General features: G+C 39.8%; 1 protein-coding gene and 1 long non-coding RNA gene across 3 annotated transcripts in view; one reads left to right on the forward strand and one right to left on the reverse strand.

Annotated features, from left to right (window-relative positions):
• LOC138755793 (uncharacterized) overlaps positions 1-2,060 on the reverse strand; it is an 85,387-nt gene extending 83,327 nt beyond the window's left edge. For both annotated transcript variants that reach the window (XR_011352562.1, XR_011352561.1), the window contains exon 1: positions 1,965-2,060. This is a non-coding gene — a long non-coding RNA (uncharacterized lncRNA). The remainder of the gene's footprint in view (positions 1-1,964) is intronic.
• napgb (N-ethylmaleimide-sensitive factor attachment protein, gamma b) lies at positions 1,705-27,590 on the forward strand. Its single transcript, XM_069922420.1, has 12 exons — positions 1,705-1,958; positions 5,878-5,945; positions 7,082-7,166; positions 7,753-7,770; positions 11,924-11,954; positions 13,679-13,788; positions 15,073-15,139; positions 15,965-16,035; positions 18,473-18,551; positions 21,533-21,612; positions 25,343-25,472; positions 26,391-27,590. Exons 1-12 carry the CDS (start codon positions 1,906-1,908, stop codon positions 26,535-26,537), a joined length of 939 nt encoding a protein of 312 aa, XP_069778521.1. The 5' UTR covers positions 1,705-1,905; the 3' UTR covers positions 26,538-27,590.

The raw sequence follows: 27,590 nt of genomic DNA on the forward strand, positions 1-27,590 counted from the left end.
ACTTGTTGTACTATGTATGGAACAGTAAGTTGTCCTGCTTGTAAAACAAACTTTATCACTGCACCTTGGTGGATGTGACGATAAACAAACTTGAAATTTAACTGGAAATGTACTGAACTAAATTTTTAATGTATCAATGAGACTCTACAACTATTGCTGAGCGTGAAAACACAATGCTCGATGTGAGAAACAGAAGTACCTTCACAGAAATTGCTCGAGACAAAAATTGAGAACAAAGAACATTTATTATACAACAATGCAAAGTTGGGTGCTTCCCCTTACACTGGGAATACACACAGATACTGGGGCTGACCCAACTTTTATACATTTCATTTCAGTACAGAGATACCTTCCCCCCCAACATTCTTCTGCCTCCTGGATTGGTTTAGCATTAGGTAATTCTGCCCACGTGGATTCTAACTTCTTATCAGTTTATGTGCCTTCCTGCAAACTTGTTAGCCAGAGAAGTATCATGTCTTTGTTCTTCACCCATTAATCAATCCCTAAGACTTGCTAAAGCTATCTACTTGTTATCCTGTTTTGAAGATCCTTAGTTTATTACACTTTTACAACCCTTCCTCTCATTCCAGCATCCCTTCACCCTGATATAACCCATAATACTTCATCTCTAATGAGCACTTGCTTGACTCCTCACATTCCAGTATCCCTTCACCTTAAGTTAACCCATAATACTTTATTCTTAATTGGCACTTGCTTGACTCCTAACATTCCAGTATCCCTTCACCTTAAGTTAACCCATAATACTTTATTCTTAATTGGCACTTGCTTCCAGTATCTCTGGACTCCTAACATTCCAGTATCCCTCACACTCGAGAAACTCAGCAGGTCAGAGTACTTTATGTGGCAAAGATAAAGGTACGTAACTGACGCTTCGGGCCTGAGCCCTTCAATCACGGCGCCTGCAGACTTTTGTGTTTTACTAATGTTGAGTTTAAATGATTTGGAGGAGAGTGGTCTATCTAAGTTTGCTGGTGACTATAAATTGAGTGGACACAGAAAGTCGGTCGAGTTATCAAGGCTGGTTAAGTGAGTGGGCAAGGGTCTGGCACAAACATTGATCAGTGTAAGGTCTTCCCATTTATTATGTTCTAAAACAATAAATGCATCCTCTTTCTCTTTGGCTTGGCTTCGCGGACGAAGATTTATGGAGGGGGTAAAAAGTTCACGTCAGCTGCAGGCTCGTTGGTGGCTGACCAGTCCGATGCGGGACAGGCAGACACGGTTGCAGCGGTTGCAGGGGAAAATTGGTTGGTTGGGGTTGGGTGTTGGGTTTTTCCTCCTTTGCCTTTTGTCAGTGAGGTGGGCTCTGCGGTCTTCTTCAAAGGAGGTTGCTGCCCGCCAAACTGTGAGGCGCCAAGATGCACGGTTTGAGGCGATATCAGCCCACTGGCGGTGGTCAATGTGGCAGGCACCAAGAGATTTCTTTAGGCAGTCCTTGTACCAAAATAAGTCAAAAAAACACTACATTGTGTCCCAGTCGATATGTTATTCTTTGATGCAATAACTGCCTTTAAAAACTATCAGGAGAGAGTGCAAACAGTGCCCTGGTTGCAGACCAGCCCCAAGTGACAGGAAGCAGCCCCGGCAGGTGGAAGTGCGCCTGCGCGGATACAGGCACCCCACTCTGCGTCGGGAACCACAGCGCGCCTGCGCGGCGGAAGGGGCTGCCGGGAGAAGGGCGCCTGCGCCGTTCCCCGGGTTGGCTGGGGCTTGCGCCTGCGCACTCCAGCCTCGGCTCATCAATTATTTCCACTTGGCTGCGTCGAGCGCTCTTCAGCGCTATTGTCCAGCCCAAGCGGCGGCTGGGGCGCGCGGTGAGGACGGGGCATTCCGCGGTCCATTTTGTTTTTAAACGGGTGTAAAGCCCGGACAGGAGGGAGACGGATGGCGCAAAAGATAAACGAGGCCTTGGAACACATAGCGGAAGCCGAGAAATGGTAAACCTTTGTCCGCAGTTGGGTGATCGCTGTTCTGGGCGAACTCAGGCGATTTTCATCACGGAGACACCGGCCTTTCCGCTCCTCTGCGCGGTGCATGATGGGGGCTGGAGTCCAGTGGACGCGTCACTGCGGGCTCCAGGCACTACAACTCCCATGAACCTCTGCGACTGTTTATACCAGTGGCTCTCAATTCTCCCCCCCCTTCCCATTCAATCTCTTACTATGGCAGAGGTGCTATGTGAGTGGGTGAAAAATTGAGAACCACTGGCCTATAATAAAGGGGAAAAGGAGGGAAAATGCAGTGTTGCACCTTCAACCTGCACTTTGGGGCGTATTGGATGGCAGGAATTAGTCAGCTGCTGTGGTATTACTTTTCTTTTTCTTTGGCTTGGCTTCGCGGACAAAGATTTATGGAGGGGTAAAGTCCACGTCAGCTGCAGGCTCGTTTGTGGCTGACAAGTCCGATGCGGAACAGGCAGACACGGTTGCAGCGGTTGCAAGGGAAAATTGGTGGGTTGGGGTTGGGTGTTGGGTTTTTCCTCCTTTGCCTTTTGTCAGTGAGGTGGGCTCTGCGGTCTTCTTCAAAGGAGGTTGCTGCCCGCCAAACTGTGAGGCGCCAAGATGCACGGTTTGAGGCGTTATCAGCCCACTGGCGGTGGTCAATGTGGCAGGCACCAAGAGATTTCTTTAGGCAGTCCTTGTACTTCTTCTTTGGTGCACCTCTGTCTTGGTGGCCAGTGGAGAGCTCGCCATATAACACGATCTTGGGAAGGCGATGGTCCTCCAGTCCAACTAGTATCATCAAGGTTTACCATATCAAAAGCCAAAGATCACATTGTGTTTTTTAAATGGAGTCTCAACTTGCACCCTCAAATGTCTTTCATCTATGGTGCATATTCAATTACCTCATTGATGATAAACAAGAAAATCTAGGGTGTCTCATGCAGAAACTCAACAGGTCACGCCACATAAGAAGTAAAACCCTCACCATGAGTTTTGAAAATCAGGCAGATGCCTCGATAAATGAGTGGTTTGGGTGGGGGGTGTTGCTGGAGGACTACAGGCTAACAGGTAAGAGCTACAGGTGGGAGAGTACAAGAGAAAGAAGCTGAAACGTTTTCTGGGTTTTTTTTAATGATAAAGTTAAGAATACAGTCCTGGTGAGAATTGGTTTTATTGTCATAAATTGTTTTGTGGCAGGTGAAAAATTTCTATAAACTTAGTTCTTTAAATACAATATTTAAAAATGAATATTGCAGAAAAAAAGGGAAAAGCATAAGCAAGTGTCTGTAGGTTCATTGCTTGTTCAGAAATCTGATGGCCAAGTGGAAGAAGCTGTTTTTATAACTTTGTGTGTGAAACTTCAGCCTCGTGCATCTCCTTCCAGTTGTTAGCAGTGAGAAAAGGGCATGGCCTGAGTGGTGAATGTCCTTGATGTTGGAGGCTGCTTTCTTGAGACACTGCCTCTTTCATGGAGTGAAGATGAATGGCCCTTGCTGAGTCTCCAACCCTGTGCAGCCTTCTCCCGTCCTGGGCCTTGGCACCTCCATACCAGATGGTGATGCAACCAACCTCAATACCCTCCGCAATCTTTGGCTTGGCTTCGCGGACGAAGATTTATGGAGGGGTAATGTCCACGTCAGCTGCAGGCTCTTTTGTGGCTGACAAGTCCGATGCGGGACAGGCAGACATGGTTGCAGCAGTTGCAAGGGAAAATTGGTGGGTTGGGTTTGGGTGTTGGGTTTTTTCTCCTTTGTGTTTTGTCAGTGAGGTGGGCTCTGCGGTCGTCTTTAAAGGAGGTTGCTGCCCGCCGAACTGTGAGGCGCCAAGATGCCCGGTTGGAGGCGATATCAGCCCACTGGCGGTGGTCAATGGGGCAGGCACCAAGAAATTTCTTTAGGCAGTCCTTGTACCTCTTCTTTGGTGTACCTCTTCTTTGGTGCACCTCTGTCATGGTGGCCAGTGGAGAGCTCGCCATATAACACGATCTTGGGAAGGCGATAGTCCTCCATTCTGGAGACCCAGCGCAGTTGGGTCTTCAGCAGCGTGGATTCGATGCTGTCGGCCTCTGCCATCTCGAGTACTTCGACGTTAGGGATGAAGTCGCTCCAATGAATGTTGAGGATGGAGCGGAGACAACGCTGGTGGAAGCGTTCTAAGAGCCGTAGGTGATGCCGGTAGAGGACCCATGATACACCTGTAGAAATTTGCAAGTCTAACAAAATCTAGCCGCCGGTGAGCCTTCTTTATGATTCCATCAATATGATGGCCCCAGGATAGATCATGGTGTGGATTATTGCTCATTTTATGACAAAACTGTCATCCCAGGAATTAATTGGGTGAGTCTAAATTGCTAACAGGCTCTATCAAAACCAGATCTGTGAGCCATATTTTAAATGTATTTTAAAGGCATAACTAAAGTAAGTCAAATCCTCCAGCATAAAAGTCAGCATTGGTTTTAATTGTTTGCTCTACTAGCACATTAATTTTTAGTGATTCATGTACCAGAATATCTAGACCCCAACTGAACATCAAGCTTTTCAATTCGTTGCCATTTAGAATGTTTTTCCACTTTTTCTTATGAGGGTGGATATCCTTGGATTTTTCCAAATTATTTGTTTCATCTTCCATATCTTTGCCCTTTCCCTTGATCTGTCTCTATGTCTCTATGGTTTTCGTCATTCTTTGGTCAATGTTTGCTCGTTGATTTGTTCATGTCCTTCTGAAGTTGTTTTTCCCTTTACATTATCCCAAGTTTGGTATCATCTGCAAATTTTGAAATAATGTTACTCAAATTCTGATCTTTAAGATGTATCAAAGGATTAGGTTTTGCGACTTTTGTCGAATAGAAAATGTTCTCAAAAAATGAGAGTTGATATTGTTGAAGGTTTACGATTCTTTTATTGTCCTGTAATAAAACAGGACATGCAATATTACACAACTTTTCCATCTGTCTTCTGTCAGGCAGAGAAAAATTTGCTATCAGCAGAAATTGCCCAGTGCCCTTTATAGTCAGAGACAGAGAAGCAAAAGAGAGTTCTTCCCCCCCCCCCCCCCCACCACCCCATCCCCGAGTTGCTGTGTGTCTGTGAATTTGCCTCAAGCGCTCCTGCAGCTACAGCCTTCAGTCCAAACCATCAGCAACCCGAGCCCCAGATCCAAACCTCTGACACCATCTCACCCACACGCATCTCGGTGCCAATATTTGGTTCCCCACTTCAGCCAGTATCCCGCAGTTTGCAGTCTGGTTGCATTCCTTGCCTCGAGTCACCAATAACTCATCGCCTGTTTGTTCTTCAGCCTCAGAGGCCCTGTCTGGTCCACCACCATGGTCATTGTCCTGTGGGTTGTCTCCTCTGCTTCGCCCTCTCAAACGAAGGGTGGCAGTGATCACCCTGTTTTCTGATGAACTGAACCAGTCCCCAGAGTCTGCAACCCCTTGTGGCCGCTGCCATCTTGGGTTCAGACACCATGATCGCAGAATTTTAAAATGAACTACAGTCGGCTCCTTCAACAGCACATTTAAAGCCTGTGCAGAGCTGATGCCAGTTGAACTGGGCGTTTTGACCCTCGAGGGGGAGCTCTGAGTCAAGTCTCCACAGTGCTGCCATTTTTTTTCTCTGAATGAATGGAAATACTGTATCGTGATGAAAAAACACAATTCAGCATTTTTTTGAATAATGGTGCCATTTAACAGTTGAAGGGTGCAAATCTCAATAGTGCTTCCAATGCGATAGCTTGAAGATTCAAGATCTTTGTCATTTATTAGTACAGAACATGTAATGTGTTTTCTTGAACAAGGAAGCCAATTCTGTAAGTATTCGAGCTGAAACATGTCTTCCTGACTTTTCTCTTCATTTCAAGGAGCTCCTATTGCTGTGAAATGATATTAATGCAATTTTTGTTTTATTTCTAGTCTGAAAACAGGCTTTTTAAAATGGAAACCTGATTATGACAGCGCAGCATCTGAATATGCAAAGGCAGGTAAGGGAAAACTATCTCACACCTTGTATTGAAGTGTGGAGCTTCTGATTTTTGTCTAAAATGGAATCCTTTCCAATATTATGTGACAATAATTATCCAGTGAAAGTCGCGTGCTTTTCTTGGAAATATATTTTCCATAAGCTTAAATGCTTGCTTCTTGGACTTGATATTAACATTTTGGAATTGTTTCTATTAAAGGTAGGTTTTTAATTGAAAAACATCTTAAACCAAAATGTTCTAATAAAATTGGCTCTGCTAATATTTGAATGCGATATTTGGATGGAAGCTCCATCCAGCATATTTTTGAATATTTATGCCACTTCACAATTGAAGAGTGCGTGCCTCGTTACTATTTCCAATGCTGTTAGCATCTTTCTTTCAACAAGAAAGCCAATTCTCTGAGTTCCCTACCTCATTCATACCTCATAATTGAAGATTCATTTCCCTACTTTTTTTGTTCATTCCAATAACATCTGGTAGTTTTCCCAGTTATTTGCTGAATCCAGCAGACAGACTTAAAACACTAAAATGTAAACAAAAATGACCAAAGTAAAAGTGAGCTTGCTAAACATGGAGAGCACAGAGAAGTTAGTCTCCTGCAGAGTCTGCGAGATAACTTAAAGGTTGTTTAGCATTGCCTCAGAATTAGAATCATAGAACATTTACAGCACAGAAATAGGCCGTTCAGCCCTTCTAGTCTGTGCTGAACTATTTTTCTGCCTAGTCCCACTGACCTGCACTTAGTCCATAGCCCTCCGTACCCCTCCCATCCATGTACTTGTCCAAATTCTTCTTAAATGTTAAAATTGAGCCTGCATTCATCACTGCAGCTGGCAGCTTGTTCCACGCTCCCACCACTCTCTGTGTGAAGAATTGACTGAGATTAGCTTGTAATCTTCTCCCATTTCAAATTTTTTTCTTCCTCCTTTGTTTCAACCGATTGTAAGCTGTAAGTGAATTCTGCAAGAGGTACCCGTAGTTATCTAGGGTTGTTGAGGTGCATGTTAGAAGGGTTGATTAAATGAATTGTTTGTGTACAATGTTTTGGTTAGCTTGTACTATCTCTCCACAATGTACCAGAATAATGTAGGAGTTTTGTTCTTCAGTATGTAACTCTTGTATCTGTTTTGGTGTAGCTATTGCATTCAAAAATGCAAAGCAGTATGATCAAGCTAAGGAGGCCTACCTAAAAGAGGCAGAGTCGCATCGGAACAATAGAGCGTATCCTTTATCAAGTGATAAACTCCTTGCCAGCTCCTTGAAGAAAACAAATTTCTTGATTTTTTTTTTTCCCGCCAATATATTTTGAAGTATTTCTTACTAAAATACCATGAGATTTAGTTTTTAAAGACCTCTAGATTGTCAATGAATGTGAATACTTCGATTGTATACATAATTTGTTGAATTTTCTTCAGGGTCCTCCCATCTCGGCATTGCAAAGTAATTGGAAGGGTTTTGTTTCTGTTTGCCAAGGCTGCAAGGCAAGAAGGAGGTTGGCACTAGGGTGTTGACCTTGGGGGAAGAAAATAAATGCCTCACTTGAGGAAGTACCTTTGGAGGCAGAGCAGAGATGAGGGGGTTAGCCTATGAGGAGAGATTGGTGCAAAAACATGCAGACTTACAACCAGATACAACACACAGACAAATAATGCATATGCAGGAGAAGTCAATAAAAAAATATTGCTTTGTGCAATCAAGTCTCGGATGTTTAGTGTGAGCAGATCCTTTGGTCGTTCAGCATATTGTATCTGTAAAATGCCTGTATCTTTACCTGTATAAGTCTTCCTTAACTCCTTATTCAATCTAGTTTCTTCCATGCTGCTAAGTAAGTAAATTTGAGTGTATTTTCAGTGTAACGCAGACTTGCACATAAGCACGTGTAAGTGATCCAGTGCTTTCTAAATAATTTCAAATCTGATCCTTTGTTTTGCATCTTGCTTGAATTTGTTGCCATTGGTAAAATTATCAATGTCCAAAAGAGGTCTGTTTGACTTTGTTTATACTTGCAAACCTCACATTTGCCAGGAATTTCATTTGCACTTCATTGACTCTGTTCCCTCATGAGACGTAGGTAGTGTTGGAAAAATGGTTCTGAGATGCTGAATTTTTTTTGTGTGTGGTGGAAGTTCTCCACAGTGTTGACAGGAAGGTAGTTTTGATACAGTGACAAGGAAGGGAAGGTGACACTGTTTCAAGTAAGGGTGGTATGCGACTTGAAGAGGTGCCATGGGTGATGGTGTTCTGCTATAACTATCTACTTTCCAGATGTTATAATTGCCCAAACTTGAAAATTGTAACAGAGATGTTGGGGTTTGCTACAGTTCATTGAGTAGATTGTAGACATTGATGCCATTGTGTTCCAGCAATGATTATTTTTTAAAAAAATGTATGGTGATGAATAGAATGACATTTGGTCAAAATAACTGTTTTAAGTTCTTCAAGATTTATTTTGTTGTGTAATAAAACGGATGTAATATTACACAAAATTTGCTTTAGTTTGCTATAAGGCAGACAGATTCTCCATCAGCAGAAATTGGTGGGCGCCTCAACAATCGGAGAAAGAGAAGCAAAAGAGAGTCTTCCTTTCCCCCCCCCCCCCCACCGCCCCCATCAGAGTTATCGAGTGTCCAAAGATTTGCCTCCAATGCTCCCACACCTTCTGCAGCCACACCTTCTCTAGTCTAAACCATTGGTTCTTAAGTCATGTTGGAGCCACAAATTAATTTGAAGCAAATGGAGAATGTCTTGTTAAATTTCTCATCACAATTTTCCAGATGATAGTTGAGATGCAAAGATTTTGGGGACAGAGGGAGGTGAACAAGTTACCACAAAATATGCAGTCAGTTTCTGACTGCTGTTGTAACCTTTATTCAGGCGGATAGCTTAATGCAGTGTCTGGTTGATGGTCAATATGTTAATGTTGTGGTACTAGATGATTGCCGAAGTGAAGTGGTTGGATTGTCCTGTTGGAGATTGTCTTTGTTTTGGGCTTGAGTTGCCAACTATGAATCCTCTCTAGGGAGCACGAGTCCTTTGCCATCTAAAGAATTGTGAATTGAAGCAAAGGTTAGTGATTGTTTGGCCCAAAGTATTTTCACAGGAAATTCTGTGATGATTGTCTTCCATAACTGCAGCCAACTACTTTATTAGGTTGATTTTTGGCACAAGAGATTCTCCTCTCATCCATATTGATTTCAATTTTGCTCGAGAACTTTGATACCACAGTTGGTCAAATGCTGTATTCAAGACAAGCTCAGTTATTCATAACTAACCTCTTGTTTGGATATCGGGTATAATGAATTGTAGAACAGTTAAATTCTGTCACATTCCAAAAAGAAAATGATGGAATCTTTACAAGGAGGCTATTTGTACAATGCTAGCCTATCGTAAATCAATTTGACCTTTGAACTGTCCATACCTGTCTTGACCACTTCTGTGAATAGTCCAATAACCTTTATTCCATATATAACCATATGCAGCACAGAACAGGCCAGTTTGGCCCTACTAGTCCATGCCGGAACATATCCCCACCCTCCTAGTCCCACTGACCAGCATCTGGTCCATACCCCTCTAATTCTCTCCCCTCCTTGTAATTATCCAGTCTTTCCTTAAATGCAAATAAACTTCCTGCTTCAATCCCGCTCCAGAAAAGCATGGCTTCTCCTCTATCACCATCCACTCAGCCCTTACCCATATATCCTCAATTTCCTGCACATGTGCCCTGGCCCCCTCTGCAACAAGGACAGGATTCACCTTGTCCTCAAATACCATCCCACCAGCCTTCGCATTCAATATATTTCCTCCACAATTAACGTCACCTACAACACGTTCCCAACACGAGGCATCCAGGGGTGTGGCCAGGTTTTAACATTAGGGGAGCAAGTACAAAAAAAGGCACCATGACCACTGTTCCCTCAAAGCTGGGCATGTGCCCACACATTTTGCAACCAGCGCACAAAGGAAATTAATGTGCGTACATCCACGACGCATGCCAAATAATTCAAAATTTATTAACATGGAATCTCATCCTTGGAACCTTTCAGGTAAATCTCTCTTGCTCAAATACGGTGACCTGAAACGTATGCACAAAAGTGCCATAACCACTGAATTATAAAGATTTGACATAAGATTGCTCCTTTTTCACTCTTCAGAATCTTGTTTGCCTTACTAACCACACTGTCTCCAAGTGCTGCTATTTAGAAAGGTCAAGTGCACCTAGATTCAGTTCCTGAAGAGCTCTGCTATTTTGTCTGTAGCATCTGGTTGTTATCCTTTCTACCAAAATGCAGCACTTCACACTTATCAATCAAAATTTCATCGCTTTAGCTGCCCAATCTACAGCTCTCTTGTGTCTTCTTGTACTGCTGTACACTATCTCCAGGTATTAATAATTTCAAAATTTGATGTCAACGCATCCAAATCAAACACACTCCAAAGGTTCCTTTTTTGAATAATCCAATGGCTTCTGAGGAGAAAGCACCGTTGATCATCATCTAGTCAGAAAATTATAGTTTACTGCAATCCTTCAGTATATTTCTTTTTAATCTAAGCAGCCAATGAGACTATTCCATAGGCCTAACTAACTTTGTTAGTTGCCTTCTGAAATATATGCACATCCTTTGTCTATCTGGTACCTCATCAAAATGTATCCTGATATTTTCCATTAACTGTGCATAATGAGCACTTCGGTAGTCCTTTCACTCCATTAATGTCATTTCCAGAATTTTCTTTCCAGGTATTGTCCAATTGGGAACCCTCCAACCATGTAGGCATGTGATGACTTCATCCCACAGGCTTTTAGATGGAGCTGGTAGTAGTTGCTTCCAAAGGATGAGGTCATCAGTGATAAGTGCGTGTGCCTATGAACTATGCGAGTTTCCTCCCTCTCTGGTTAATTAAGATATATATAACCATATAACCGTTTACAGCACGGAAACAGGCCATGTCGGCCCTTCAAGTCCGTACCGGTTCACTTGAACAACTCCACTAGCTCCTCCGCAAATGCCTGAGGAAGTAGAGGCTTTCTTCATGATGCCATTGGTCAAAGATAATTCGTTAATATAAATTTCAGCTGGTGTGCTGGTATGTGGGAGAATAATGCAAGATTAATGAGAGCTAGCGCTGTATCAATGGGCCAAATGGCTCTTTCCTACACTGTCATTCCACTGCCAATTCCAGCAATTACTCCCTCCTCACTTCCTGTCTCATAGGTCAGGAGACCAGCTGCTGTCTCACTGTTGAACAGCCAGCCTCCCCAGTTCCAAGGGTCTCAGCTGAACCAGCAGCCGATCTTCGGCAGTAGCGATCTTCACTTTGCAAAGCCCCAATTTGACCCTCTAATTGTCAATTGTTCCTAATGCTGCTGCACGTCTTGTGTGCTTTACTCTCTGTTTCCTGATGTGGTTGGCTGAAATAGCTCAGGTGACAAAGTGATCATCCCACACACCCCCAGCCCTAAGACCCCTTCCGGAGACAGACGATTTTTTGGATGACATGTGACGAGCAAGACTGAGGGAGTTCCCTGGTTAAATGATGTCATCGTGTACATCCTATTCATTTCGTACTGTTGTGGACAGCCTGCAGTTCAGTTTAGACTGCAGGTGGCCTGCAAAATAGTCCAGGGCTCCTGCAGGAAAAAACGTCGGATGGAAATTAGCTGCTAAGTTCTGTCTTGACCTTTTTGCACCTCCTTCAATGTGGGAAATTTGTGCAAATTCTCAGTGGCCGATTAAAAGTCATAAAAAGTAAACATTTTGGAGGCTTTTATTCCTTTTAAAAAATTATTCTGTTTAATCAGGAAATTGAATAAAATCATTAGGGAAAAGTTCTTGTCTGCTTTTGGGAAAATTAATGCAATGTAACTGGATTGGCTTTCTTTAGCCACCTTGTTAAATTACTCCCTCCCTTCATGTAAAAGTCAGTTTGCACTGAGTAAATTGTATATCTCTAGGATATGATTTGTCTCATCTTCTCCACAGAGCTTATGAACAGGCTGGAATGATGCTGAAGGTGGGTCCCTTGGTTATTTTAAATTAAAAAAAAAGATATTTTAAATCAAATATTTGATCAAGGAAAATATTTTTAAACAAAGTGGTAAGAATGCTTATTTTATCTCAAATAATATGCAGCTTCGTAATGCAAGATTTTTGAGAGTACAATTTTATTAGCATAAACTAGTTTCCTTTCATTTTGAATTTTCAGATTGCATTTGTGTATGTGAATTCAAGGTTCTTTTATGGTCATGTAATAAAACTGGCAATGTGATAGTACACAAAATTTCCTTTAGCCTACTGTAAGGCAAGCCATTAGGCCTATTGTCCTGTGCCCCTTACAGTCAGAGAAAGAGAAGCAAAGGAGTTTTTCCCTCCCGCCCCCACAAAGTTACTGTGTGTCCATGGATTTGCCTTCAGTGCTCCACAGCCTTCACTGGCAACCCGAGCTCCAGATCCAAACCTTTGACACTCAGAAAGCCCTCTGTATCCCCTCGCATCCTGGTTCAAATGGGGCGAGGGGGGGGGGTGGGGTGGTGGTTAGGTTCATGTATCAAGCTATCCAAAGTATGTTACATGTTTACTAAATAAAAGTTGATTACCACAGAGCTCTTTGGAATAAACTTTATGGAATGCAAGAGATGGTCATCAAACAATTCTTAAATTTTCCACTTAGAACTCTTCACTTCCAGAGCCTGTCATTTCCTTCAAATTGAAAACACAATGTTGGAAATTTTCTGTGGAGAAAGAAACAGAATTAATGTTTGATGTTTAAGATCACTCATGTTTCATCAGAACTGGGATTTTTTTTCCTGCCCAATATTCTCATCATTTTTATATTTTGGCTTTCCAATATCTGCTGTGCTTGGTCTTAATTTTTTTTTAAAACTCTCCTCTCCTTTGCCTGACAATGAAAATCTAAGCATGCGGTGCTAGTGGACTTTGAAAATATCACCAGATATTTTGAATTTTTACCATTTCGTGAAATATGCTGGTGTTCCTTTCTCTGGTTCATTATCAGTAATGTAACTGAATAATCTTGGGTAACATCTTCATATTCAGATTATCCATCAATTTGAGAACTACTTATTCTATAAAAAACATATTGGTTATGCTTATTGTTTATTCCTGCTTGCCCAAAGGTGATAATCCTTTAAGCAATTAGCATGGAATGGTAATTGTGTGAAAGCTGAAAGAATAGTCGTTAACTGTTTTGATGTCTGTGATCAGTCTTTTTGCCTGATCATGTTGTCTGATATTAATTTAAATTAATGGATGGAACGATCTGTTCTCTACTTGCTCCATGAATTATTGTATCTGGAAATGATGGTAAAAATTTTAGTGAATGCCCAGAAAGGTTGGGAAAGGCTTACCATTAAATGGTAAAGCTTTATTATTTTTTACCTTATGGTTATTAATGTCCTTTTTGTTTTAAATTTTTTATTAAATAAAATTAATGTCCTTTATGACATGGATTATGACATTTAATTATGGAGATAATTAATAGTCATGAATTTAGAACAATAGAATTTGTGAATCTGCTTCAATATCACTAAGATTCCTTTGTAGGTAGTTATTTAAATGTGAGGAATCTCCCTTCACAATTATTGCTGTGTTCTCACTATTAATTTACAATTTGTACTCTACTGTGTATATTGTGTATATTGATATTTAAACTCTGCTCTCCTATGATAATGGCAGATGCCTAATGAAACATGTGTATAACAGAATGTTTTAAAATAGGAAATGCAGAAGTTGCCTGAAGCAGTTCAGCTCATTGAGAAAGCCAGCATGATGTTTGTGGAGAATGGAACACCTGACACTGCTGCCATGGCGCTAGACCGTGCTGGAAAGTAAGTCCTTTGACATTTTAGCAATTAAGCCCTTCAACTTTCAGCTTCTGTATTAAGTCCCAAAATGAAAAATGTTCACCAATGTTGAGTATATTATTTTACGTAATGCTCATTGGTTCGCTAATATGAGATCCCATGTGCAGCCAATTCATCTGTTTGATTTGGATGAGGAAATGGTAGGGCAGGTTAGTACTTTGCAGATGCCACAGAGGTTGGTGGTGGTGTGGACTGTCTTGAGAGTTGCCAGAGGAGTGTTTGATGTCATGCGCTGTGAAGAAGCAGATGGACTTTAACCCATAAAAGTGTGGTGATTCATTTTGTTAGGTCAAATTTAAAGATATGTTAAATGGAGGACTCTGAGTAGTGTGGATGAACACTGAGATCTTGGGGTCCGTGTCCATAGTAAACGCTGCTGCACAGATTGTTAGTCTTTAAAACGGTGTAGGGTGTGTTGGCTTTCGTTAATCGTGGGGTCGAGATCAAGAGCTGTGAGGTAATGCTGCAGCTATACAAGTCCTTAGACCTCACTTGGAATATTGGATTCTGTTCTGTTACAGAAAGGATGTGGATGCTATAGAGTGGGTGCAGAGGATAATTACAAGATGCTGTATAAGAATAGGTTGAGTGAACTTGATCTTTTATCCTTCGGACAACCTGATAGAGGTGTACACAATAATGAGAGGCATTGATCATGTGGATGGCCAAAGGCTTTTCCCTGGGCTGAAATGGCTTCCATGAGGGCAGCATAGTTTTAAAATGTCCTTGGGAATACGTATAGGGGGCAGGGAAGAGGTAAATTTTTCACACAGTGTGATGGTGCATGGAATGTGCTGTCAGCAGTGCCAGTGGAGGCAGATACAATAGCATCTTTCACGAGACTATTAGATAAGTACATGGAGCTGAGAAAAATAGAGGGTGATGCAGTAGGGAAATTCAAGACAGCTGTTAGAGTAGGTGATTTGGTCAGTACAACACTGGGCCAAAGAGCCTGTACTATGCAGTAGATTTCGATGTTCCATCTTCAAGTCCTTGACATGATTTGAAAATTACTGCAAACCAAATTTATTTATCCACCCTGATTATGAATATTTTGCTTCTAATTTTCTCATCTTGTTGTCAGTCCCCACCTAGTTCTTATCTCTTTTTTACAGTTCTCCCTTGTATGTAACTTTAACTCCTTTTCCTCCGGACTGTCTCGAGTGATAAAAGTACAGTGCCACAGAACTAACCTTGGGATGTATTTTATAGAGGACAATAAGTGAAAATGTTTTTGTTCTGTTTCAGACTGATAGAAAATGTTAACTTGGAAAAAGCTGTTGACCTTTACCAACAGGCTGCTTCAGTGTTTGAAGTAAGTTATGGATTTAAAAAAAAAAGTTGGCTCTGTTTTATTTTGCTTTTATTTGGAGCAAAAAGTAAAGACCAACTGTCTGAATTAAGTAATAATTACTAATTATTTGCACAGTTCACAGGGACTGCTTTTGAAGGTTCCAAATGCTGTCAAAACCTTGCCATTGGGCTTGGAGAATTTAACCAGATGGCTGAATCAGATGGAATACTTGGCATGTGCAAAGGAGTTATTGTGGGGATACTTGAACCGATAATCCAGCAATCTTGTGAATCTTCCTAAATTTCCACATTGCAAAGTTTACTTCCATGAAATTCACTGCTTATGAGGGTTACATAAACAGATGGAATCTTCAAAGGGGAATTGAATAGGATTTTGAGGATTATTTGTAAGGCTGTGGAGAGAAGAGGCCTGAACAAAATACCCCAATTAAGGGCCTGCATGGATTCAGTGGGTCGACTGATTTTTTTCTCTGCCGCAATCAATCTAATGCAATTCCTGGGAAGAGAAACTACATCTCAAGCATTTTGCTTTGAGTGGTTAAAGGTGCAAGCAAACAACAATGGTATGTCGTGCTGGGGACCAGAGAATAGGTACGGTGTGGCCAACTGTTCAGAAACAGCAGATGAAACCAAGAATTGTGGTGTGGTCACGGTCTGATCACAGAATGCCATGGCTGTATCCCTGGAAAAGGAAGGGTCTTGTAACCTGGGAAAATCTGAGTTTATCAATAGTAATTCTGTTCAGAAAAATGATTTGCTTCTGTACAGAATTGGTGAAAAATATTTGATTTGATTTCGTAACATGATGGATTTTTAAATTTGATAGAATGAAGACCGTTTGCGTCAGTCTGCTGAGCTGCTAGGAAAAGTTTCAAGGCTGCTTGTCAGAGCTCGGAGGTATGAAACCTTTCCAATACTCTGTTTGTCTGGCAAAAGCAAACATAAAGAGAAGAATATTCATGTAACATTTTTGTTTTTCCTGACTTATTTTGAAGGGGGACAGAAAAGGATATGATTTTAATTATGCATTTATTAAATTTAGTCGTGCAGTGTGGTAACAGGTCCTTTCAGCCCACAAGCCCATGCCACCCAGTCACACCCAATTGACCTACATTTTGAAAGGTGGAAGGAGACCAGAGCACCCGGAGGAAACCCACACAGGTGGAGAGAAAGTACAAACTCCTTACATCCAGTGCGAGATTCAAATCCTGGTACCAATCGCTTGCCTTATAATAGCGTTGCGCTAACTGCTACACTAACCAGGCCTCCCTATTCTGGCTTGGATGATGAATACTTGAGGGCAGCAGTTCCATAAAGAACTGTCAGCCATCTCCTCGGCAATCAGTGCCTCTTGTGCACTCAAAAATAGATTTGCCACAGAACTTGCCAATTTAGTTCTTCCGTTTGGTTAGACCCCATTCATTTGACCTTGAAGTAATGATTCCATTTGTTGTATTTATATTGTTATTAAAATTTAAAAAATGATTATTAGTGTTTCAACTTTAATTTTATATGCATGATTATCCCACACCTAAAAGCTACTGGACTTTAGAGGGGCGAGTTCTAAGAATCTACTGCCTGAGAGCCAATCACTGTCTTATCATCTTATCGAAGAATTCCAAGATTTGGAGGATTAGCATTGTCACACCTTCAGTATTCATATCATGTAGGTGGGCAGAATGTGTGGGTGGCAAGTTCAAGCAGCAGAATGGATCCATCATTATCTATCCCATTGCTTATCCCATGTGAGTGTTATACTAAATGTGCAGTGATGCAGCTTGAATGGATTATAAAGAAGGAGCAAAGATTGGTTGGGTTGAATGACCTGTATCACTTTTGTGTATTTTGTTATTTGCAGTTATGTAGACCATTGGCAGAAAAAGCAAATTATCTAGGGATAATTAAATGAAAAAAAAGTGCATATTCTCCGAGTCTTCCTGTTTCCTTTCCACTTCCTGCATGGATTGGTTGATTGGCATGTAAGTTGTCTGCAGTTGTAGATAAATGGTGGATCCTGGAGGAATGTAGATGGGTAATTGGTGGTTGGCTCAAACCTGTTTCCATGCTGCATCTCTCTGACTCCATATCAGCAGTATTTTCCTTAACCTGGGTGTTAACTGCAGCATTCTTCTGATCAAATTGATTTTCTTGAGTCCAGATACTCTGGAACATCATTCACATTTTTAAAAATCTCTAATGCAGTGGTTCGCAACCTTTTTCCACCCACATACCGCCTTCAGCAATCCCTTATTAATCACAGAGCTCCTATGGCATAGGGAATACTTAAAGTGGTATGTGAGTGAAAAGAAATGGGTTTGGAACCACTTCTGTAATGCATACCATTTCATGTGGAGGTTTGTATGGAAACTGCCAGACATACTGGTAATTTTGATAAAGAAACAGACTGAAATTTTGATCAGTGAAACTGCTGAATAAACTTGGCAGGTTAGGCAGCAGGAAAATAGTCAATGTTTCTGGTTGGAAATTTGGTCTCAGTAAAAGGTCCAAAATGAAACATTGACCATTTCTACCCATGGATGCTGTCTGGCCTGCTGAGTTTCTCCAGCAGTTCATTGATTTCATTGTAATGCTTACATTTAGACACACAGCACAATATCAGGTGCTTTCAGCCCATGCTGCCCAATTAACCTACAAACTCAGTAGATTTTGTAGGATGGGAGGAAAACGGTGTACCCGGAGGAAACCCACGCAGACATTGAGAGAATGTATAGACAATGTAGGATTTGAGTTTCTGTCGCTGGTGCTGTACGGTGTTGCACTAACCCACACTGACGCCTTCTATAATGTTTGGGGGCATAAGTTGTGTGGCCTAGTGTGAAACTTCAATTTTTTGTACTTGCGTGTAATGTTTGTAATTTATGCCCAACGGTGTGAGGAAAAGTGAAGCATTAATTTTCTGTTGACAATAATGGTGAGGTTTAGTGACTCCCTTTAATTAAATATAAAATATAAATTAAATATAAAAGAAATGTATGAATGAAGAATAGAATATTTGTGCTTGCTGGTATTTTCAGATACACAGCTATTGATCGTGGAAAGAACTGAAGGTTTTGCAAAGCTATGTCACAGGGTCATTTATATGTAAATAAGAACATAAAAAATAGGAGTTGACCTGTCAAGCCTGCTCTGCCATTCAAGAGAAATGGCTGATCTGGTCGTGGACTTCTCCATCCACCTGCCTTTTCTCTATAGCCCTTACTATCCAAAAATCTATCCAACTCTCTCAAATATATTTAATGCTCTTTGTAATATAGTAAGTTATGCGCTTTTAAATGTTTTAAAGGTGTTACTAAATTTGATTTTTGATTTTAAGGCTTGATGAAGCTGCAATATCTCTTCAGAAAGAAAAGAACATTTATAAGGAAATTGAGAATTATCCGACATGTTTTAAGGTAATTAAATAATCTGTTGAGACTAAGATATTTTATTATTTTAATCTTGTCATCTTCTTTCACAAACTATGTAGTAATGAATTTGTCCAAAATTCTAAAGAATGGTCATCTATTTTCCCTCCCCACCCCTCAATTGGATCTTGATTTTCATCTAGAAAATTGAAAGATTTCAATTAATTACATAAAATATTGAATTGCATTCACTGCTTTGCAGACTTGGGTAAGCTGGTTAGAATTTAGAGCACAATTCCTTAAAATTCCTTTTAAAATACACTGAAATAAACATTTGGTGTTTTTGGAAATCTGAAACCATTTCCTAATTAGTTGAAGGAAGATCTGAAATGATAAAATTAATTACAAAGCAATTTATTTATGCTTTGCACTTTTTAGATTTTTTTTAATTTTTAATTTTAATTTTTATTTTTTTATATATATAACAAACTTCAGCGTGTATGTGGGACATGGCAGTAAAATGTTTGATGTGCTGGGCCTGAATTGAGCATTCTATGATCTCAGTGAAATATTGTTTCAAACCCCATCAGTAGCACGAAAAGAGATGCATTTAAATATCAATATTTCTCTGTGTCCTCTAGTTATAATATATCTACTGCTCTGAAAACCCGTAAGGTAGCATGGTTAGTGTAGCGGTCAGCGCAACACGATCACTGCGCCACTGACCCGGATTCGAATCCAGTGATGTCTGTAAGGAGTGTGTACATTCTCCCCATAACCGGGTGGATTTCCTCTTGCTCTCCAAAATAACATATGGGGTTTGTAGGTTATTTAGGCTGAAAAGGCCTGTTACAGTGCTATATCCCTGAAATTAAAAAAAAAATATTCATAAGAACATGAGGCATGTGGGCCTTCAAACCTCCTTTGCTATTCTGTAAAATTGCTGAAGAACCTGTTCATCAAGTCCATTTCCGAGCAGAATTTGATTTCCCAAAGTGAATTACCTCACACTTGTGTGCATTAAATCTGGATTGACGTATGCTTTGTTTATCTTTTTAACTACTTTCCAAAAATCTATTTTGACCTTGTAATATGTTCAACAACTGGCCATCAATAGCTGAATAGTAGAGAATTCCTGAAAATTGCAACCTCCTGAATAACTGTCCCTTTGTCCCTGAAACACTGTTGCCTAGTAGAGCTGCAAAAGATGAGAGGTGATTTAATAGAGGTGTACAAGATTAAGAGGGGCTGGGATAGGGTAGGCACTCTGCACCTTTTCCAAGGATCACCAATACAAATACCAGTGGACATCCATTTAAGATGAGCAGAGGAAGGTTTAGAAGTAAGTTTTTCTACACAGAGAGTGGTGGGTGCCTGGAATGCATTGCCATGGATAGTGGTGGAGGTTGGTAAAATAAAGACATTCAAAAAAATCTTAGGTAGGCACATGAATGTAAGAAAAGTAAAGTGGTGAAGCAGGAAAGGATTAGATTTTTGTGGAATAGGTTTGCATAGGTCTACATTGTGGGCTATACTGTGCTGTTATGTTCTCTGTTTCAGTTCTGGATTGGACTTGCAGCATCTACTTCATCAAGCCCTTTCAGAATTTTGGGTGTCTCTGAGATCAGTACTCAGGGCTCCAAACTCCACTGTATGGAGGGAAAACTTATTCAAACACCACCCTCCAATTTATTAATGTTACTTTTATTTGGATACATTTCTGACTATATCCATGAAAGCACATGCAAAATAAAATCAGTGGAGCATTTCTTGACTGCAATTATTTTGTGGAAGAAAATGGGGGTCTAGGATATTCTACATGAACTGCATATTATGCAAGATCGACAGTAAACTTCAAAAAATGAAGTTGGTCAAAATAAATATAGCAAGAAAGCAGTGGATAGTAACTAAATGTATGGCGGAGCACGATATACCAAATAGGTCTGATTTTTCAGTACAACGATGTTTCTTCATTGATGTTGATAACAAATAAATGAATGAGAATTTTTTTCTGCCATAAATCAACAAAGCATGAGATAAAATTCACTTGTTGAGGTAAATGAAATGCTTGCCCATCAGCCTTAGCCATTCAGAAATACAGAATAACATTGATTTTGTTTTCATCACTGACTTCTTCAATTTAGTGACTCATCAAAGTTTAACTTAGCGCATGGTTTATTTTGAAACACGTTCATGGTGTTTTACAGCAGCCCAATTCTCTGTGCCAACCAAGTTCTCTACCCAAGCTAATTCTGTTTGCATCCCTGTGAACTTTTCCGAACAGATCTACTTAACTTTATTTTAAACTTTGTCCTCAAAATAAATTACTCCATTAACAGAAGGTCCAATCGTATTTGTTGTTGAAAGGTACATGTGATCAACTTTGGAGAACAGAAGGATTGATTCATTCAGAAGATGTCCATCTCGAATTATTTTTTGTTCTGATTATCTGCCAAGCCATTTAGGAAGCACTTAAGAATCAACTATATCGCTCGGGTTCTGTATTCATATGGGATTGGCTATGTTCAGCAGACTTTATAAAAGAGAGTAATTATAATGTAGTGTATTCATGGTGACCTTACAGATGGTATTTTTTTTTATGCAAGAACGTGTTAATTAAATGTAAAATTCTCTGTCATAGTGTGATGTGAATCTTTCTCCAGACCCTCTGAAAACAAGTGCAGCAACTTAACCATTCTCTCAACCATAGCTCAACAGAAAGCTTTTGGCACTTGCTGTGTAGATCAGCCATTGTCAATGGGCCTCATACAGCCTCCCTGTTGACCACAGCACATTTAAGGGATTGAAATTATAAAATATATTTTGCTTTTTGTGTAGTCAGTACACAAGTACAAAAAAAAATCTAAACTTGACTGCTTCACAGGGAAGGGGGCACATAAACTTGAGCAGATTCCTAAGGGGGCCAAGGCAAATAAAAAGTTGAGAATGGCTGGTGTAAATGATTTATGACCAGAGTTTTCAAGTGTACATTTCAGAAATATTCACAATATTACCACTGTTTGCTTCAGAAAACCATTGCACAGGTGTTAGTTCACCTCCATAGGAATGACTACGTTGCTGCAGACAAATGTGTTCGTGAAAGTTACAGGTAAGCACTGACAAATCTTCTTCTTTGGTGTGGTATGGGCCCAGAGGACCCCAAAACCCAGCAGCAATAGAAATTCACCAGGACAACGGCTACTTAAACAAAAGTTGCTTTTAATTTTATTTAAACATTTTTAAAAAATCAAACTTTAACTTTTTACTATTAATGCCCTTCTGATTCTAGCCACATGTTTATGTAATGTGTATATGTTCAGGAAAGTTCTTTGCTTTGATAGTCCAATCATTCGCTTCTCCAAGTTCACTGGTATCGGGCAATTCTTATCCTGTGCACAGAATTTAACATTTATGAATTTTCACCAGGCTCTGATGCTTAAAGGTCAATGGCTACCACTCAGGAAGGTTCTTGTGGGTTTCAGAGAGAGATTTGTTGCTCTTTGGACACACAAACTGATTTCCTCTGATCAGCCACTTCCGTGTCTTGCTGAAGAAACTTTACCCATCGTGGGTTTTCCAAATGATAACCTCTTCTTCCAGGTCGCCACAGAGTTCCTCTTGTTTCCCTTATTTCAGAGAAACACTCTAGCCAGCCATTTCCTCTTGTAAGGACCACAAGGGTTTTAAACAGGCTGAACTCGGAACTCACAACCTGTCTTCAAAATGGGGTTTTCAACAAGCCTGCCAGCTTGCCATGTTGCAGCCTCAAAAGCAACTATAGAACTGACTTTTCTCCCTCTCTCCCTAAAGAATCATGTTGATTTTTCTCTCTCCGTTGGCAAAATCCACATGACCTCTCTTAGATCAGCAAACTGCAACCAGACTCAGTTCTGAGCCTGGCCATTTGTTGTTTTAAAGACAATAGTCCATTTATTCCATTACATCAGTCCTACTTGTGAAGTGTCCATAGGCATTCTTATAAGTTTCTGTAAGGTCACTATGGACGTAAAGTCTCTGCTTATGCATAGCTCTTGCATTTCAAATGAGATGTCTTTTGTGAAATGTTGATGTCTGTTTGTGAAGGGACCTACACTTAACCCCCATAATCTATCCTTTTTAACTATCCCTATCAACCTGTGACGTGATCTTGATGGATGTATGGATTTGCACCTCAAGGTCCCTCTGTAACCAACCATTAATCCTGTACTCAGCCTTTGTTCTTCCAAAATGCATCACCTCACATTTATCCAGATTGAAATCCATCTGCCATTTTTCTGCCCAACTCTGTATCCTGTCTATTATCCTCTTGTAACCTTCGACAACTTTCAGCTTCATTCGCATCCCCTCCAACCTTTGTGTCATCCGCAAACTTTACTGACCCACCCTTCCGCCTCTTGATCCAAGTCACTGAGCAGGGGTCCCAGAGCAGATCACTGTGGCACTCCACTAGTCACTGACCTCCAGGAAGAATACCTTCCTTCCACTACTACGACCACTCTGCTTTCTTCCTACAAGCCAATTATTTATCCATACAGCCAATTTTCCATTTATCCCATGACTCATTACTTTCTGGATGAGTCTTAGTGGGAATAAAATTGTGTGAATGTATGTATGCACACAATTTTACATGTTCTAAACCTTGTATCCAGATAGTGCAGTAATACTACTGTCTACTTAAATTGTGATCTCTCCCATTTTAAGGCATTAATAGTAGCACCTTATGGGTGTGATAGATTGCTATATTTTTAAAAGGAGATAAATTGTGGGGCTTTTTTTAGTGTAGGTCACAAACAAATACAAACACTTAAAAACCCATCTCATTTAAAATGCCAGAACTCTGCTTAAGCCAGGCAGACCAGGCTTCTAGTGCCTTTGTAAAGACAATGGAAATTGCTTTGCTGAAGGACTTCACAAGTAGGTGTTAATTGGACATGTTGTGGAGCAGGGGTGGCCAAACTTGCTTAATGTAAGAGCCATAAGCAATAAAGCTCAGATGCTTGAGAGCCACAGGACATGAACAAAATTCACACACAGGTTTTTTTCGTTACATTTATTGTTTATTCATCCTTGCCGTTTTTAAATTGTTAATTTGTATTAGTTTCAGTAAACACAAAGACACAAATATGTAAAAAAAAAGTAAACCAAAAAATTAGATATTTTAATCAGATTTCCACCTTACAAAATCGGGTGGGCTAGAGAGAGGCCGGCAGCGCGAGTCGAGCAGGCTAGGGAGAGACCGGCAGCGTGAGTCGGGCGGGCGAGAGACCGACAGCGCGAGGCGGGTGGGGCGGGGGGTGGAGACTAGCAGCATGTGTCAGGTGGGCGAGGAGGATCGAAATTTGTAGAATATTTGAATTTTACCCGAGCCACATATTAAAGGTCAAAGAGCTGCGTGTAGCTCATGAGCCATGGTTTGGCCACCACTGCTGTGGAGTAATGGATTATTGTTTTGGAAAGCAACAGATGAATGGACTCAGAAGATTGGGTCTGGTGCCACATTCTGTCTGAATGCAGTTTGCTGTTCTAGGAAAGTCGTGTGGTTTTGTAAGCAGAGAGGGACAAACGGGTTTTTCTGAATGTGACAGAGAAAGAGACTGAATGCTGGTTTTCTCCAGTGGCTTTTGGAAGCTTGTTTAAAACTCCATTTTTGAAGACAGAATGTGAGTTTTAAGTTCAGCCTGTTCAAAGCTCTTGTGGAGCATACAAGAGAGGAGATGGCTGGCTGTATAATGTTTCACCTGAGATAAGGGAAACAGAAAAGGAACTCTGGTGACCTGAAAGAAAGAGATTATCATCTGGAAAACCCTGAGGGGGCATGTTTCTTCTGCAAGACACTGATGTGGCTGATCAGAAGGAATCAGTTTGTGTGTCCAACGAGCAACAAATCTCTCTGAAAACCAACAAGAACCTTCCTGAGCGGTAACCATTTACCTTTCAAGCACCAAGGCCTTGTGAAATTCATAAATGTTAAATTCTGTGCACAGTATAAAAATTGCCTGCAACCAGTGAAACTGGAGGATTGAGAAGTGAGATTGGACTGTGAACCAAAGAACTTTTCTGAACTTACACACACACATTACATACACATGCACTTAGAATTAGAAGGGGGTTAAGTTAAATAGTAATAAGTTAAAGTTTGATCCTGTATTTATGTTTAATGATAATTAAAAGTAACTTTTGTTTAAGTAACCATTTGTCTTGGTGAATATCTGTTGCTGCTGGGTTTTGGGGTCCTTTGGGCCCATAACGGGGAAATTTCATGAGGGGAAAAAAACTTAATATTTGTCTTTTTAAAAAAAAAAAATGTTTTGTAGCTTTTCTTTTATTTCTGGCTAAAAACTGAATGTGAGGTCAGTATGAATTCATAGTACTTGAAGTGATTTTGTTCGGGTATTTTCAAATTTTATGGTGTGCCATTGTTTGCAGTTGTGTCATCTTTTAAAAATTTGAAACCTTCACCCAGCAATTTTTAACCTTTCATTATATATACTTCAGACTGGGTCCATGGGTAAACTATAGTACAAATCATCAGGTGGTTGGGTATAAAACCAGTCTGGGAAAACGAGTATATATTCTTGTCGGTAGTCCCTGAAAACAGGGATACGGAGTACAAAGGGTTAAAGCCAAAATCTTTTAATTGTGGGGTTTTTAACAGAAGGTTTATAGCGGAGACACAAGCTTATAATAGTGTTAAGTCAATTATATATATATGTATGTGTGGCATCCTGGAAATTGCTAAAGAAGATGAATCCTAGTGTACAATTTCCTCTGCTTCCCCAAATTTAGCTTGATGCAAAAATAACAGGTGTGATTTCTGATCTGCCCTTTCTTGGTAACAGTATACCTGGATTCAATGGTAGTGAGGATTGCATTGCCTTGGAGCAACTGCTGGAAGGATTTGATCAACAAGATCAGGACCAAGTTTTTGCTATTTGTAATTCTGCACTCTTCAAGTACATGGATAATGATGTAAGTTAAATTTCTTAAGTATCAATATTAAGAATGTAAGATCTAGGAAGAGGAGACCATAAGACCTCATAAGGTTGCTGCACCATTTGACAAGATGGTAACCAAAATTATACAAGATCCAGATTCCCTTTAATATCCAGCAATATAACACAGTACAGGTCCTAAAATCTGGATTGTTCGGTGTTTGGGTATTGGGTTGGTCTGGGTTTTCAGATTTTCTTGATTCTCAGGCAGTACTTTTAAATTAAAATTTAAGAAAAAATAAAGAGGAGATGAATGGGTAAATGTTGATAGTTTATTTATTAGCAAATGCAGCATGCTTAATTTATCAAAATGAGCAGCTTTAAAGAAAAATAGAGTCAACATGACAAAAAATATAAACAATTTTTCCACTACAAAAAAAAATTAATGTTTAAAATTACTTTAAAATGAAAATACGGTATACAAATAAATTTCCTTGTGATAAGTTTACCTATATTAAGTGAGGTCGCTTGTTGCCACTGTACATCTGTGGCGCTCACACCAGTGTGTGCACAAAATCCCTTTAAATTTAAAAAGTTTGAAAGTAGATTTCAGGCATCTGTATATAAAACAACAAAGTATCTGATGTTCTTCCGTAGAAAATTCTAAAGGATATTTGAGGAAAAAAACTTTTTAAATTCTGAAAGTGTGACTCTGACACCTCCTTTCTCCACCCCATTTTCTACTTAATTCTTTGCATCTACCCTGCAAAGCCCTCTGTTGCACTTATGGTTGTGGAAAATCATTTCTAGGGTATTAATTTTCTCATCAAACAACATTTTAACATTAAATATAATCTTCAAATTAGGTTTTACAAGTTCTGTTTAGTAGGTGTTTCACTTTCAGGTAAATTGCATTTTTTATAGATATTTGATATTATTTAATCTATCTTCCTAGTATGCCAAACTCTCTCTGTGCTTGAGAGTTCCTGGAGGAGGAGCAAAAAAGAAATCGCCTGTGCAACAAGAAACAGGCGACTTGGCACAAAAGCAGCCTGATGGTGTAGAAGAGGAGGAGGAGGATTACTCCTCTGGATTATGCTAATGGTGGACGAATCTTGTTTGTCTCTTGAGTCAAAGTGAATTACTACAAAGTGGTGAAGGCCAAAACTCAGAATTCATTTTCTTTCCTACTTGTTTACTTGTCAGCCTGTGACCTGTGAGATTCTGATTGGCTAGGATTGGCACAAGTGCTAGATTAATTTAAAAATTGCATTGTGAAGCATTTAGATTTGGCTAACTCTTCATTGCATACAATTTGAAATCCTTAAATGTGTTTTTTTTTTTATAAAATGTGAAATGTAATCTGGAAAGGCAGTTTCTTTTGGTTCTAAATTATTTTTTTAAATGTAGGCAAATCCGTGTTATTTTTAAAGAATATTCCTCAATATCATATATCCTAAATCAATGTAATTTATTATTTATTGTATCGGTTCAACAGACTTATCTCGAGCTTAGCAAGACCTTGATTGATGATATGGAACATTATAAACAAATTGCTAAACCGAAACACTTCAAAATTTGTTTTGTTGTAATTTTCCAATCAGCATTGTAGATCTGAAATGTTGTAAATTTACCAAAATGATGCTGTAAACCTAAGGTTACATGTCATGTGAGTCTTCGACATTGCCATGGTGTGCATTGAAATTGTCTGTTTTCTGAAAGAATTCAGTGTTTATGGTTTAACATTATAAATGTGTATAAATAGTCTAATTCAGTTAATTAACAATGGGCATGTTTCAGAAATTGTAATAATTACCAATCCAAAAAAAGTTTATTTTGTGTGCATTTTTAATGTAAGTCTTTTTGTCTTGAATGACCACTGCCATCAGAATCTGCAATAATTCTCAGTTATGATATACAACTACCATTACAGGAACAATACAATATAATTTGTTGACTTACTTCCACTAGGAAATCGTCTCAACAATATATAATTTGTTGACTTGCTTCCACTAGGAAATCATCTCACAGACCTGAAAAGAGCATGATATTCATTATCTATCTTTGGCAACGATGTTGCAGTATATACATCAAGCTGCTTTGTGGTGTACAAAAGTTTGAAATCTTGTCCATAGTAAAGTATTAAATGGATCAA

Source organism: Narcine bancroftii, chromosome 2, assembly GCF_036971445.1.
Source record: "Narcine bancroftii isolate sNarBan1 chromosome 2, sNarBan1.hap1, whole genome shotgun sequence".
Classification (NCBI taxonomy): domain Eukaryota; kingdom Metazoa; phylum Chordata; class Chondrichthyes; order Torpediniformes; family Narcinidae; genus Narcine; species Narcine bancroftii.

Bases quoted from the DNA above. Each gene is read 5' to 3' on its own strand.
- napgb (XM_069922420.1), top strand. From the start codon at position 1,906: ATGGCGCAAAAGATAAACGAGGCCTTGGAACACATAGCGGAAGCCGAG. The intron at 11,955-13,678 runs GTGGGTCCCTTG...GTTTTAAAATAG, and splicing joins AGGCTGGAATGATGCTGAAG to GAAATGCAGAAGTTGCCTGA. The intron at 16,036-18,472 runs GTATGAAACCTT...TTTGATTTTAAG, and splicing joins CTGCTTGTCAGAGCTCGGAG to GCTTGATGAAGCTGCAATAT.